A 16076-nucleotide genomic window follows, 5' to 3' on the forward strand; every position below is an offset into this window, starting at 1 on the left:
TGTGTGTGTGTGTGTGTGTGTGTGTGTGTGTGTGTGTGTGTGTGTGTCGGTCTGACTTATGTTATCTTCTGGGACACATTTTTCTCCGTTTCCTCCCGGCCGGACGTCGTCATCCTGAAGTCTCTCGTTGGTTTGTGGACGAATGTTTTGAAGCCTCGATTTCTATGTTTTGTCCGTCGCCATCTTGTTTATTTATCAACCAGTGAACAGGAAGTGAGCATATCTGGACTGAGGAGGAGTGACGTAGAGACGCCGTATATGTCTCTGGTAGAGACCTGTCAATCACCGTGTAGCCCCACCCTAAAGCATCCCCTGCTTTATGGTCTGTGTGACTCTAAATGGACCATAAGTTACTAAATGAACATCATGCTGTATTGAAGACTTGAAACTAGAGATTGAGACCATAAACTCATGTTTACAATGTTTACTGAGGTAATAAATCAAGAGAGAAGTAGAGTCATTTTCTCATAGACTTCTATACAACCAGAGGAGTCGCCCCCTGGTGGACACTAGAGAGAATGCAGCTTTAACACAGCAAGTACTTTGAAGTATCTGGAGTACTTGTACTTGAGTATTTCCTTGTACTCCTCCACATCTCTGACAGTCTGATGAGTTTCCATGTTGACTCGCCTCTGTTTGTTTCCTCCTGCAGACTCTCAGCAGACGGAGTTCTCCTCCTATCAGCTGACTGTCCCTCGACTAATAGGAGGCCGGCTGAGGCGGGACGCGGGCGGCAGACCCCCCAATCAGGTGCTGAGCTGTTTTACTACTATAACGTTAAGGTGTTTTTAGTAATACACAACACTCAGCAGAAGGAACAGCTGAGCCATCAGATCTACTTCCTGTCTGTGTGACCTCAGTCAGATCTACTTCCTGTCTGTGTGACCTCGCTGAGTCAGCAGCTCAGTATCTCTCGACACTTTCACCAAAACACTTTGGAAGTCACGAGATGTGAAATACAGTAGAACCGTCGTCTAACATCCCATAATGAGCATGATGATGAGATCCACCATGAGGCTCAGGAGGTTTAGGTTTATCTTTGTTTACGTTTCTCTAAGAAAGACTTTAATACAACGGTCACATGGTAGATACGTGACCTCTGTATTTAGTCATATATTAGTATATAAATAACATTATTATGATAATATAATAATAATTAATATCAGACTCAGTGTGTGCGCAGCTGAAAGGGTCCCCCAGTAGAGCTGCAGCAGTGAGAAGAAAGGTTCCACTCTGATGAGTAATGAGTCAGCTGAGCTTTAGGCCGCGTCCACATCACTCCGTGTCCATTTGAAACTCACATGTTCTGCTACGTTCACACGGAGCGTCTTCACTACGCCGGCGTTTTTGAGCACCGTAAACGGAGGAGTTTGAAAACTCAGAGTTTCAGGCGTGTTAGTCTGGACGGAGATCGTTTTCAAATGGAAACAGAGTGTGGACATGAGTATGAACACACACACACTCTGGTGGAATGTGATACTCAGAGTGTGTGTGTGTGTGTGTGTTCAGACATGTTTTTATGCGCTGCAGGCGACACATATCTAACTCCTTCAGCAGCATTTATTACATGCTTATAAACACTTAACTAACGTTTATAACTCACAATAATATCGTTAGAAGCTCAACAGTTTTATCATTTAGGTGAATCCTCTTCTTCTGTCTGAGAGATTCAGATTGAAGCTACCGCCAGCAGCTGCTTAGCTTAGCTTAGCATAAAGGCTGTAAACAGATGACAGCTAGCCTGGCTACGTGTCCTCTGAAGCTTTGTCTGCTTTGTTTCATATGAAAAGGAACGGAATGAACATCGCCGTTCATTTAAACTGACTTTTTATGTAACCTTTATATAACTTTAAGTTATATAAAGGTTATGTTTTATACCTCGTCTTGTTGAAATCAAAACAATGTCCGTGCAGCACACATTAGAAATCTGACGGAAACTATTATAAATAAATAAATATCATAAAAGTCTAAATAAGTTTCAAAAGGTAAGAACGTCGTCCTTCATTTTCTATATAGAAAATACATTTTCTGGTTCTATACATTTCTATACAACCAGAGGAGTCGCCACTAGAGAGAATGCAGCTTTAAACTTGATCCTCTGTCTGTCTTCAGGTGTCTTATGTCATCAGTGTGGACGGAAACGATCACGTCGTTCACCTGCAGAGAAACGGGTAAGTTGTGATTTAAAGAGACGTCCTCCGTCACATGCTCTGAGCTTGTTTATGATGCTCGTGCTTTATGTTTAATTATAGGCTGTCACATGTGGTTGTTGACGTTTTCTTGGAATTCTTCAAACATGCGATTAAAACAAAACTCAAGGTCCTCTTACTGCGTTTCACAGTGATGAAGACCATGAAATGTTTTAATAAACCTGTAAGATGATTATTTAACAATCACAGATATAAATGTATCTATTGAGGAACATAGAACGTGTTGTTTGTCCTGTTAATGAATCTAATCTCTCAGTTTTATTATCTAGCCTGATGACATCATATCATTCACGGCTGATTGGCCAATCATTACATTACAATCATTACAGTACATCACAGTCATAGCGACTTACATTCTACACATTCACAGCAGTTTGGGTTCAGTGTGTTGCTCAAGGACACATCAACATGTGTCCCCGGAGCCAGAACCGCCGACCCTCTGATTGAAGGTCGGCCCTGCTCTCCACTTAACCACGGTCACATCTGTCACTTAATGATGTCATCAGCAGGAATGTTTAGTTTTTATTGTCTGATGTCAGCAGACTTCAGTTTGATTCATTCAGTAAACATTTTAGAGAATGGAGAATTTCAGTTTCCTGTTTGTCTTTTGATCTGAACCGAGAAGAAGGAGCTCTTCTCTCTGTCTCTGTCTCTCTCTCTCTCTGTCTCTCTCTGTCTCTCTCTCTCTCTCTCTCTCTCTCTCTGTCTCTCTCTGTCTCTCTGTCTCTCTCTCTCTCTGTCTGTCTCTCTCTCTGTCTGAAAAGTGATTTGACGCAGTTACTACATTGAATTGAATCTTGCTGTGAAAGAGATGGATTCACAGGATGGCTGGTCCAACTGACAAGCTTTAGAATTCTCCCTGCGCTCCATCCAGCAGTTCATCAAACATCTATAATATATATTATAGTGATATTTCCATTAGACAGCATTTAAAATAGTGCTCTCCACATCCTGTTGTGTTTCTGCTAAACTGCTCCCGAATAATGTGCGCTGAGAATGAACAGACAATGCCTTGTGTGTAGTTCTCAGATGTGCACATGGTAAACATGTGCAGGTCAGGAGATGTCTAGACAGGAGATTAACTAACAGGCTACCTAGCATGACCAGGATGGAGCTAATTCACTTCAAGTGAGCTGCTCTCGTGACTGCTCCCAGATTCCAGCTAACCTGGGTCCTGTGACTGTGTGTGTGTGTGTGTGTGTGGGAGGCCGCGGCGCTGACTTGGCGCTTTGGTTCACGACTAGAAGATACTGTACCACTGATCCATCAATGCTCCACTGGTTGTCAAGTCTTTTCCCATGTGTCATAGTTTCAGAGCATTTGGTCTACTGAGGCTTTTCCACTTAAAGCTTTTGAAAGAAGACATGACGCAATCCTCTTCTTACAAATTCAATTGAAGATTCTCAAGTAATAAGACACACTCTTGCTCAGTTTAATACACTTATGGGTTCTGGATCGGTAGCTTATGTTGGCTAATATTACTCTTCTCTTTTATACTGTTACTGTCACAGTTCAGCTTCTCTTCTCTCCTGTCACTCTATCTCTCACCTACCTCATCAGCTCATTCAGTGCACCTGTTAGTCACACCCACCTCATCAGCTCATCACTCTCACCTGCTCACTCTGCTGCACCTACTGTCAGACTTTCCAGCGTTTATCCTCCGACTGTTTTCCCGTTGCCGACCCTGCCTGTTTGGACTTCTCCGCCTTGCCTCTGCCCCGGTAAACCACTCAGCCTTCTGTCCCCGACCACGAGATTCTGCCTCTGCTTCCTCTGGTTCCTGTCTGCCTTCTCCCCTGACGGCTTGGCGTTCCACAGAGTGGATTTCTCCATGTGAGCTGATCTGAGACTGTTGACCTGTTGTGTGTTCAGCCAGGAATAAAGCTTCATTCAACTATTCTGTGTCTGTCGTACTGCTTCTGGTCCTTACCTCACCCGTTACACTTACGCTACAGTTTAGAATTTACCTCTAATTCTGACTTTAAAGCCTCAATTCTTCATAATTGAGGCTTTAAACATAATCGTTTGTGGTTGCGAGCACGAAACTGTCCATAAAACTGTGATCCAGGATCAGAGCAACATGTTTCACTCAGTGCTTCATGAGACTCATGACGAGGTAGAGCAACAATGTTTAAAACGGGCTTGATTCTATACAGTCAATGGTAATCAATGCCAGTGTAATTCTAAATAATATACTAAAATACCCTGGAGAAACACACCAGAAATACTGAGAAGATTCATTAGTCAATTAAAAATAATTTAATAAGAAAACAAGAATGAAGAAAAATCAAATAAAAATGCAGTCTGTTGATACAAAGACAAAATAAATCCCTAACACAGAATAACACGTGTGAACAACTGGTGTGACCAGCAGAGCATATGTCCATCCATCATACCATTTGTTTTCTCATGTGTATAACACATTCATATTTCATATGGAATCTCAACATTTTTGATTAATATTGTGACGTCTCATTGCATGGATGGAAATATTATGTGTGCCTCTACTCCACTGTATTAAGAGCTTCCTTCAGTGTCGTATGATCACGGTGTTCTATGATATGATCACATTGTATCCGGTCCTCTGATGCTTTCATGTACATGAGAATGCAATTTAAATTGACTATAATTTCTATACACAAAGGAATTCATGTGATTTAACATGTTTGTTATGGATTTCCAGCACTGATTTAATACCGTCAGATATCTAACAAAATAATGTAGAATATTACATCAGTCTGGCATATGACACACTGCATTCTTCCTGCACTTATTTCGTTCCCCTTTGGCCTTCTCTGGCTGTTGACACAACAGCAGCTCGTCTGCCGGCGGGCTGCCCGGCGTGTCCTAACTCGTCTCCAGAACAATACTTGGCTTGAGAGACCTGGGTGACTGGCTGGTGTTGCGGCTGATGGGGGATTCTGGGTAGAACGGAATATAAAGAAGCTTTGGGAGGACTGCGGGACGTCCCGGGTGGGGAGATGTGGAAAGCTCAGAGCTCCCAGTGAGGTGGTTGTTGTTGGGAGTGGGGACCCTTGGGATGGGAAGCTGTGAAGCCTCACTTCAGACTGCTGCTTCTCTGCCCGAACACTGTGTTTCTAAAGCCTCGCTCCCTCTGGCTCATTCCTCCGGGAGTTTCAATAGAGTGATGTCATTGAGCAGGATTTCTTGTACCTGCTTTTGGCAGATAATGTCGTGCCCTACGTGTATTAAACATAAGCCATGTTTGACTTGGAGTGCATTTGTCAGTTTGTATTTGAGGGATGCAAATTTGGCTTCCCACACGTCCAGGTTTTTACATCCCATTTGAGTTTGCTGCCAAAACCTCAATACAAGGAAGGTGAATGGAATTTAGTTTGAGGTGCACATCTTCTCTTTGGACACCTTTTCATTAAATACTTTATACCAAGCAAATAGTCCATGTGGAACTAGGACATTGTTCCTGGAGAGACACGTTGCTGGTGATTTCTTTGTTTGTTTTGGGGAAGAGGCACAAAACTAGGAGGCAGACATGAGTAAACTCTAAAGTTACTCATGTCTGTATAAATATATAGACTGCTGTATACGCATTTTAGGAATGACATGGGAGTCGAGTTATCATTATTCATTATAATATTTAGTAGTAGAGGAAGCTGGAATAGGCCTTTTTAACAGAGAAGACATTTGACTTGTCACAGGAGGAGAAACACAGGTGCTACCACCAAATGAGTGCTAACGTTAGCTTAGCACAAACCATATAGCTACCTAATAGTTAATAGTAGTCGAGTCTCGTAGTTTAATGAATGAAAACATTTGCCTCCTGCTGTTCCTATCAGGTACGGTTGGTGAAGTCAAACACAGCCGCTCACATATCACCACAATGAGAAGTGTTGATGGCGTTGGTGCTTTTCTGCTCTCAGATGAATGTTCAAGGTGCTAAAACGCGCTCTGTCTAATCAGAGCCTAATGCATTCACTATTAGAAAAATGTACTATCTCCGAATTATGAGACTCTGCTCGTTTTTTTCTCTGAATTATGGAGATTATCATCTCTATTACCTGCATAACACACTGTTGATGGAAAAAGTATATGCTGGTTTTGTAAACACCAGTAAAACCTGCTTACAGATTTTAAAAAACAGGCGATGAACTTCTTTTCCATTGCACGGCACAACATGCCGGAAAACAGATTTACTGAACAGTGAAAGTGTTTTTCTTTTAATTGGTTCAGTCTCTGCTTCAAACTCTTGACCAGAGAAGGTGACTATTAGATCAGTGTAAAGACAGCGACGGTTTGATGAGTTTTGTTTTGTTTCTGTCGAGTTTGAATGACTTTCATTTTCCATTAAATTCTATTTTATTTGTAAAGCCCAATATCACAAATCACAGATTTGAGAGCTGTACAATCTGTAGATCTCACCACGTCCTCTGTGCCTGGACCGTCCCATCGGAACAGGAAGAACTCCCCCAGAACTTGAACGGGGGAAAACGCCTCAGGGAGAGCAACGCAGGTCTCTTCCGTTCCGTTGGGGAATGAAGTGTGTTTTATGCCAATCAGCAAGGTCACAGTACTGTTTCTGTCAATGGAGTCTGCGGCTGAGCTTTCTCCTCATCTCTAACTCTGTGAATGAAGGGCTTGTTGTGTGTGTCGAGTTTGAATGAAGTGTGTTTTGACTGTTGTCATAGCAATTATATGTTTAGTACATCAATAAATAATAAAAATGAATCCCTGTGCATTTCATGTATCATATTCCTTTTAACATGCAACACATTACGTTGCACTGGAAAGAGGAGCATGTCTAGGTTCCATCAGTGCCGATAGGAGCTGCTGTGAATGAGTGCTGATCCACTAAAGACCAGGTGTTGGTGGGTGTTGCTGGGTTTTGTCCGCTGGGGGGGTGCTTGAGTGAGGGTTGGAGATGGTCACCTGTAAGGGTCGTAACGTTTTGTCAGAAGATTTCTTCACATTGAGCAGAGCCTTTTAGTTCCTGGATCTGTTAAATAGCTTCTGGTCATTATTTGACACCTTTAAACACAGCACACGTTTCCTTCAGGCTGCTATAAAATGCTCGTGGGTATTTCATCAATAAGCTACGCTTCTGAACTGCCACCTGCTTCAGTTTGAAGCATCTGGACACAACACTGATGACCTGCTGGGTCACACTGTTGCTCCCACAGCGTTACATCTGCATGTAAAACTGGGTTAAAAAAATGGGTTCTGTATATTTCATGTCCTCAATCAAATCCCATTGGTGGCCTGAACACAGCTTTTTCTTTTGTTCTTTCTTGTGGGCACGGCCATGACAGTGAAGCAAGAGAACTCAACTCTGTCTGGCTGCTCATATTTCTGAGTGGAACGTGAGCATTGGCTGGCTTAGAAGTGACGGAGCGTTGGGATGGTTCTTTGAGCGGAAGGCATGGCTTCAGGGCCTTGTATTGTTGCTCACCCGCCCTGCTGAATGACGAAGACAATAAATCTCTGCAGAGGTGTGGCGAGGTGTGCTTATCTCTCTGTACCGGAACTACCTGAGTCCAAACTTGATCTGGAATTTAGTTTCTCATGGAGACTAGTGAGACGGCTAACGGTGTCCAGAGCGGTGCTGTTCATTACACACATATTATTATTATTGTATATATATATATATATATATATATATCATTATTCACAACGTGAGCACGAGGAGCACACAAACGGAGGAAAGGTCAGAGTTCAGACTAAGGTTCATATAGTTTTGACTTCATGTTAGTTTTCTTTAATTGGCTTTCAGAGTGTTTAGGTTTAGTCTCAGTTAGTTTGTGTCAATGTGTGATCTCAGCACCACTTTAAAGATCTCTAGAGGGTCAGGACCACTCAGTGTCCGTGGAATCGTGGGGGCTGATACATTACAGCGAAACAACTGAAAGTCAAATGAATTTACTATTATTAACTATTTATTTGTATTAGTTTATCAACAGACAATATTTTCCTTAAATGACATCACTTTAATTGAGTTGCTATAATAACCCGGGTTCAGAAGCAAAAGCATTACAATATTTCTATAACTGCAGTATTACGAACATGTGAAGACATTGTCGGTAAAAGAGAGTTGTTCCTCCATTAAGCTACAGACAGACACGAGAGGGAACGATGCGCACAATAGAGAGAAACAGCATGTTATGTATTCATCACTTCCTCTGCGATGCTTCCTGTAACATGACGTGACATCGAGAGGCTGCATCACTTCCACAGAAACTCAAAAGAGGCGGATTCACTTGAAGTCCGTGTTTTCTAAACGCGGAGGGGGAGGGGTCGGGGGGAGGGTCAGGGGGCGGGGTTAGAGCGTGCGCCCTCGGCAGACAGTCGAGCGCAAAAAAGACACACGGCTCATCCGCTCGCCTCCCCATTGACGTCAGTCCGGTATCACATGAACGAGCGGGGACCAATCGGCGCGGCGCTGCCGGAGAGTGCTGGCTCCTTGTTACACCGAGAGAGAGGGGGCGAGAGGACGGAATAGAAAAAGGAAGTCTGTAATGAACACAAGTCCCCGCGGAGGAGCCTAGCGCTGCCGCCATCGGATACTCCGTCCGCCTTCTGCTTCTTCCCGTCGCGTTCCTCGCTGTGGATTATTCGGTTTGGCACCGGGGACGGACGGAACGGATAAGGCCATGGTCCCAACATACTGAATAGCTCGCTGCTGCTGGTGCTGCTGCTGGGGGGGAGGTGGAGAGACGCGCACCGCGGAGACAGTTTATGGGGCATTGTGCGGGGAGGAAAATGGTGGATGACTGCTGAGTATGAGCTGTGTGCCATAAAGAGGTCGGATACGCTTTGGTGAAACACTGATCGCGGTGTTTCTACGCCAGGCTCGGCCCCGTCCTCAGTGAGGCAGGTCGTGTTGTAGCGGCTGGTAGGCAGGGAGCCCCCCCCAGCTCGATCCCAACGACCTCATCCGCTTCTGTTTCCTTCTTTACATGTAGGATCCTCGTGTCCGTTCCAACGCGTCCCCGAGAGTTTCATCTGGAAAACAATAAACCTGCTGGATTACCGAGCGATGGATTTCAACAGCAGCGGCGGCGGCGGCGGCGGCGGCGGGGCCAACGACCTGCACAACAACCAGTTCTATCAGTGCGAGGAGAACAAGCCTCTGCTGGGGGAGATGTCGGAGGGGAACAACAACACCAAGCTGAGCGCGGGGCCGTGCAAGAGGTCCCTGCACCACTGCAGCAGCGGCGGGATGCGCTACAAGCTGCTGCACGAGGGGGACATCCAGGTGTGCGTGGTCAAGCACCCCCGCACCTTCCTCAGCAAGATCCTCACCTCCAAGTTCCTGCGGAGGTGGGAGCCGCACCACCTCACGCTCACGGACAGCAGCCTGACCTCGGCCACAGTGAGTCGCCTTCCAGCCTCGCGTGTGTGTGTGTGTGTGTGTGTGTGTGTGTGTGTGTGCGCGCGCGCCCGACACACCATGTAATATGCAGCGTTTCACATTCCTCAGGCAACTTCGCTGTTTGTCTTTTCTTGTCTGGACGCAGCAGACCGAGATGACGCGCAGGCTGTTGACGCAGTTTACAAGAAGGCACTTTGTCACTGTTTGTGGCCCGTTGTGGTCTGCTGATAATCCCCCCCCTCCATCACGTCATGTGCAACACCATCCGGCTCCCCCGCTGGGGTGCAGGTGGACGCACTTGGTGTCTGTGTCACGTGTCTCTTAATGGTCATCGTTTGTAACTCTTCATCTGAATTATTGAAGGACAAAGATCGTCTCTTATCAGTCCCTGGAAACAGAATCCCACAGCAGGGTGTGTGTGTGTGTGTGTGTGTGTGTGTGTGTGCTGGGCTTTAGTGGTGAGAACACGTGGAGGACGCTTCCTCTGTGGGTCTATATGTCATCCTAAAGATGATGGTGCATGGATGATTTAAAGCAGCGGTTGATGCATAGACGGGGAGGCGGGACATCCAAACAGCCACACAACCACAAATAGATGGGCAGCACATTGCTGTGCTGTTGCTAGGGCAACAGTTTGGGTCCATGTGTGAATCCTGCATCATCACATCATCAGGAAGTGCAGAATGTTCCTTTATGTTCTCAGGAATCAGGATGTATTATACAGAACAATGTTATTCTCTCCTGTGGAGCGTCCAGGAGGAACAGTCTGTGCTGATTAAATCAACTGTAATTGTTAGTAAATCTTTATTTCCTCTGTTTCTATCAACCCCTCTGACTTTTCCACACAGCCAGCCAGTGTTTCATCAACACACCGTGTCCATCACACCGAGCTAGAGGAGTGTGCTGCATGGCTCACTGCAGCGTGCAATGTGTTGGAGACTGATATTACAGCAGGGAAGTCGAGTGGAGGGTAAACCCAGACCTGGTGGACCTGGTGGTCCACTGGAGATCTCAATGATTCAGCTGAATTCATTGTTTACAATCATATGGGCCTCTTATGGGGAAATGCATTCGATAATGCTTTTCTTAACATCAAAATGGATTTTTAATTTCCCACTGATTACTTGCTTGTTGGTGTGTAACATGACGATATGAATCCATGATCTCTGATTATGAATCACTGGACCTCAAAGAATATTGTCATTAAATCTCGTCCTTAATTTCTCTGACTTATTGGCATTCAAGTGAGCCCATAAGTGTGTGTTCACGAGGATTGTAAATTAGCATAAATAACACCCGATAATCCCATGTAAGGCTCCATATGTCCTCTATTCACGTCCTGCTTTCAGAGATCTCAGCAGCAGAATTAAGGGGCGAAGGAGACGAATAACGAATGCTGTTAATGCTGAGTCTCCTGAGGGTCTAATGTCACTGAAATGAAGAATAAATGGTTCCACATGAAAACAACATCGATAACTGCGATGGGAGGAGGTCAAATAATGTGCTTATATATTTCTATAAGTGTTAAGTGACTGGTGATATCTGTAGGCTATATGAACAAGTTAAGAACTGTATTAGCCGATAAATCAAACAGGACAATGTCAACATAACAAACAGCTGCTTAGTCACACGTTCATGGAGCTCTTTTAGCTCCGTGTTGGGTCTCCACCCACTCCTGGGAGAATATGTGTCTCTTCAGCTGCTAAATGCTCCACTACGTCCACCAGCTGCTCTCTGACGGAGTCTGTCTGCTGCTGAGCAGCTCCGTGTGCTCTGGGTTTTTACAGCATTGTGAGCCGGACAGCTAAACAATGAACGTGCCATAAAGCTCCTTAAGGCCTCGAGGAGTTGCAGATTCAGGTGATCGTTCTCAGTAAGTTCAACCTCTTCAGAGACACATTTCACTTTGTCACGTTTGATTAGGGTGGCAGCTATGGAATATTATAGTAAAGTATTCTACCAGTTATTCCATCAATTAATCGAGGAATCGGACAAGATATACGGGGCCTTTTTGGAAATATATATATATATATATATATATATATATATATATATATATATATCCTTTTACCTTATTATGGTCATTTATAGTAGTTATTGCCTTTCAAAGAAAGAGTAAATACTTGTTTAGTGGGTTTCTCTGATATGTGATGAGCTGGTTTTAGGAGGTCTAGAAGGCCATAACTCCCTCTCTGATATCTCTTCTACATTGTTGTTAAAACTTCTTCTCAAACACTTTTTACAAGATCACATGTGAACACAACATGATAACATTATAATTTACCTTTGCCCAATAGTCTGAATAGAGCTTGAACGCATCATATGTAACTCAATGCTACCTCCTCACGTTAGCGGTTAGCCCCTTTCTTTAGCCAGTAGGACTGTGCTGCACACGGCTAACATGAATCAGCTCTCCTCCGGCCTTATCGGGATGAAATAAGGTGCACAAGAGCGTTGATCAAGAGCAAGAGTCTAGTACTAGTTTGCAGTGGTGTATAAAGTACCCAAAAGCCATACTTGAGTAAAAGTAAAGATACCTTACTGGAAAACTACTCCAGTAAAAGTCACCTATTAGAATACTACTTGAGTAAAAGTCTTAAAGTATCTGATATTTATTGTACTTAAGTATCAAAAGTAATTTTCTGATATTAAATGTACTTAAGTATTGAAAGTAAAAGTACAAGTAAATGCTGTTAATAAAAAAGCAAAGGGTCAGAATTATGAGAATTATGAAGTTTATTCTTTTAAGTGCTGTGGCCACCATGACCAAGGACATGGAGCTGTGTTGAAAATAATTGGGTTGGCTGTGATCCATCCAGGAGCAACAATGTTCAACATAACATATTGTACATAAGTATACTTTTGCATCTACTATGAACTTATCATCATAATTCTCCGTAAAGCAATATGACACTATGAAGGAGTTGTAACAGTGCGTTTATAAGTATGCTCATTCCGACTAGAGGATGTAGAGGGCAAATGCATAATATTGTGTTCAGCAACAAATATCCACTTGATGCATCAGGTCAGTGTTGTGAGAAAGGACACCTGCCTTGTAAACTCCTATGGGCCTGATTTGAACACAATAGGCAAAGGTTTTGCTCAAGCTGAATCTGCAATTGGGCGACTGCTACCATCATAACTCCATCTGATCATCCACAAAATGACTCAAATATCAAAACATGATCAATACTAAAGCAGCACCGAAAGTAACAACCCAGTCATTACTTGAAACTGAAAAATGTCCTGTTCATCTTCAAAAGAAGTTGGTTTTCAAAATTGCGAGAATTCCGTCTTGTTCTTCTTGGGCTGAAGACTAGTCCTGATGCTAACTAGCCTTTCACAGGCCGCTGAGGCAGGTAGAGGTGTGTTCTGCTTCACAGACAGCTTGCGCACAGCTGGGAAGGATTTCCCTAATGCTAACACTAATGCTAACACTAATGCTAACACTAATGCTGCGCTCTCGCGGCTCCTGTCAATCCTATGGTGTGGTGGCTAGCTATAGCTAACGTTAGCCAACTATAGCTGCACAACTGTCAACACTTCCTCAGCTCACTAACTCGCTAGCGATCCACGGGTGTTGGTCTTCGTCACCACCGTCGTTTGTTGCGGGAGTAGCAGGTGCTTCCATTTCTGCTTCCATCATGAAATCAGTTATCGTAGAGTGGAATTCTACTCATGTAGTCGCTCGCTAGCTATAGCATATAGCATCCTGGGCATCACTGGGAATCAAAACACCGCGGCTTTGAGAGCACTTGTTTGCAATTGCGCATTAACGTGATTAACCAATGATTTAACTTGCAAGCTAGGACCACTGATTCGCCAAACCTGCTTGTTGCAGTCTGTGTTCCACCACAGTCCCCGACGCTGGTCTCATGATTCATTTTGTTTCTAAAGATAGATTTGATTTTGTAGCGAGTAACGAAGGTTTCAGGGGAAATGTATCGGAGTAAAAGTATCAGTTTTCTTTGCAAAATGTAGTGAAGTAAAAGTAAACAGAAATATAAGTAGTAAAGTAAAGTACAGATATCCAAAAAAACAACTTAAGTACAGTAACGAAGTATTTCTACTTGGTTACTATACACCACTGGTAGTTTGCACGTGTGCAGTAGCGATCATGCAGGATGTACGGACCGGTGTCGTCGTTTGCTCCGGGCGGTGGGGGTGCTGCTTGAGGTTGGCCTCTAACGTGTCTCATCCTCTGTCTCATGTACCACTGTCAGGATATAGTGACGGTTTGAGTGGTGTGCCGTGAGCTGCACCACCTATCAGTGAGTCTGCATTGAACTTTGGCCAGTCAACAGCAGGAGACTCGGGCACAGCCCGTCCTACATCTCTTCAGTCCCCATTCATGGAAAGTGCCTTGTGCTGTTGGCCTACGATGTTTCTCACTGCTGGTGTTGTTGCGTTGCCACATTCCTGGTCTCTAGTCGATGGACGGGCTGTTTTCCTCAGGACGGTCTGTTGTTGACACTAAATATCCACTTCAGCTATTTACTCCAAAACAAACGAGAGAGAAATAGTAGCTCAATACCTTCAGTGAGCACTTAGTTTGGTGCAGCTCTACGCTCTAATGCAGTCCAACACAACAGCTGTGCCATCCGGTCTGTGGTACTGTTCAGAATCAGAATCAGAACCGTTTATTGCCATGGTATGTTGACCATACAAGGAATTTGGCGTGACGGGAGGTGCAAACATTTAACAATCAACAACAATCAGTGCAAGTAGAAACATAAAAATGTACAGAGAGATATAAAATAAAGATGAAATCTAAAATAAAGTGCACAAACGAACAGATGACAGGACTATAAACCAGTGAGATGTAAGTGTAGTGTAAAAGTGTTGTGTAATAGAGTGTTCAGTACTCTAGTAGAGTATTCATTATTGAAGTTGTAGTTATTAGTGGTGTTGTTCTGTATTGAATTATATTGAGAGGTCTTTCTCAGTATTCATCTCCCACCGTTTACATACAAGATGGAGTGGAGTAGTAGACACACCTCAAGTTCAGTGTAGTACTGCAGCACTGTAGTACTACTGTAGTACTACAGCGCTACAGTACTGTAGTACTACAGTGCTAATACCGTGATGTCTAGGGGAGACAGATAGTTGGGTTAAAACTTCTGAACTGATGTATTGTATCATGAAACTTCCCCAGTTGATTACTTGAATAAAGACAATTATTTTTTGTTGAAAAAGTTTTCTGAACATTGATCATTGAATATGCAAATTAGGAATGATCATTTTAAGTATGTGCTAATTGTCATACATTTCAAGAACATAAATCTAAACATTCGATAAGGTTCAAAATTCTTGTTTCATTTTGTTGAAACATTAGTCAAAGTTTTTACAGAGGGAATTTTGACAGTGTATTCTATACCTGGGCCTTCTGTGCTGTCCTACTACAGCTGAATAAACTCATTATGACGCCACAGCTACGGTTATTTGTTTCTAGGGGTGTAACATCACGTATTCATATTAAACTGTTCGGTACGAGGCTTACAAACCGAACAATACGTTTGAATAATACTAGTGCGTTTGTAAAATGCAGAAGCTTAAATTGTGGGAAATATAATGTTTTCGGTGGACTGCACTCACGTAGGAGACAACGGGCTGTGACCTCTGAACCCGGAACAAAAACAGCTGAGGCTACGCTAAACTAGCTTAACGGGAAAACAACCGCAATGACGGGATGCTTCATCATTAACGGACAATGCATAGTCAGAATCAATGTAATTAACACAACGACAAGAACAAACTCACAAGAACCAGTCACAATTATTCATATGACAATAAAGCAACAAATCAATCCAGCAGACCTGCAGCGCTAACACGCGTATTCCACCACACACTGAAGAGCACCATTCAACTATTATTACATCAGAGGGAACAATATTAACCAGATCATAAAAACGACACCATAGCACAGGGGTGTCAAACTCAAGGCCCGCCACATCATTTTATGTGGCCCGCGAATCCGCCAGCAAAAAAAAAAATAAATTAAAAGTTAGACTTGATAATAAAAAGATTCCCATAGTCGAAATTATGAGATAGAAAGTTGAAGTTATGAGATACTTAAACACACAGTCACAGAAGCAGCTCTTTGGCTGGTTACTGTACATTTGACATGTAAATGTATTGTGATTACATTGAAGACTTTAAACGTGGCTTTAAAACACATGAAATACTTCACGTGGGATTGTGCAAACGCACCCTTGAAAGGATTTTAAGCTTTGAACAAAGTTATTGTAATAAATTGTGTTTGATATTTGTCTTTGATATTTTCTTTAATAGTTTGATCTTTGATAGAGTAATGTGGGTTTCTTAACCCTAAATTAAAATGATTTAAGTTAAAACAGAAATGTGCTTAAATATATTTTTACATTTATATAACTGCATGTACAATATTTTTACACTTGAATAAACAATAATCAAATGCAGAGACAGTTATTTAACAATATGTTAGGAGTAGTTACAGTTATACAGTCTTACAGTTACAACCGGCCCTTTGAGGGAAACATGAT

The 16076-nt window shown here is 43.1% G+C and overlaps 1 protein-coding gene and 1 long non-coding RNA gene across 2 annotated transcripts in view; both read left to right on the forward strand.

Moving 5' to 3' along the window:
* Positions 1–508: 508 nt before the first annotated feature.
* On the forward strand, positions 509–5293 carry LOC116394770 (uncharacterized). The gene is made up of 3 exons (XR_004213479.1): positions 509–750; positions 2113–2171; positions 5278–5293. It is a non-coding gene; the product is annotated as an uncharacterized LOC116394770 (long non-coding RNA).
* A 3275-nt stretch (positions 5294–8568) lies between these two features.
* cmip (c-Maf inducing protein) overlaps positions 8569–16076 on the forward strand; it is a 42249-nt gene continuing 34741 nt past the window's right edge. Inside the window, exon 1 of the mRNA XM_031868119.1 lies at positions 8569–9555. Coding sequence (XP_031723979.1) covers positions 9220–9555 — 336 coding nt within the window. The 5' untranslated portion in view covers positions 8569–9219. The remainder of the gene's footprint in view (positions 9556–16076) is intronic.

The sequence above is a fragment of the Anarrhichthys ocellatus genome, unplaced genomic scaffold, assembly GCF_004355925.1.
Source record: "Anarrhichthys ocellatus isolate YVR2014 unplaced genomic scaffold, GSC_Weel_1.0 scaffold41, whole genome shotgun sequence".
Lineage (NCBI taxonomy): Eukaryota > Metazoa > Chordata > Actinopteri > Perciformes > Anarhichadidae > Anarrhichthys > Anarrhichthys ocellatus.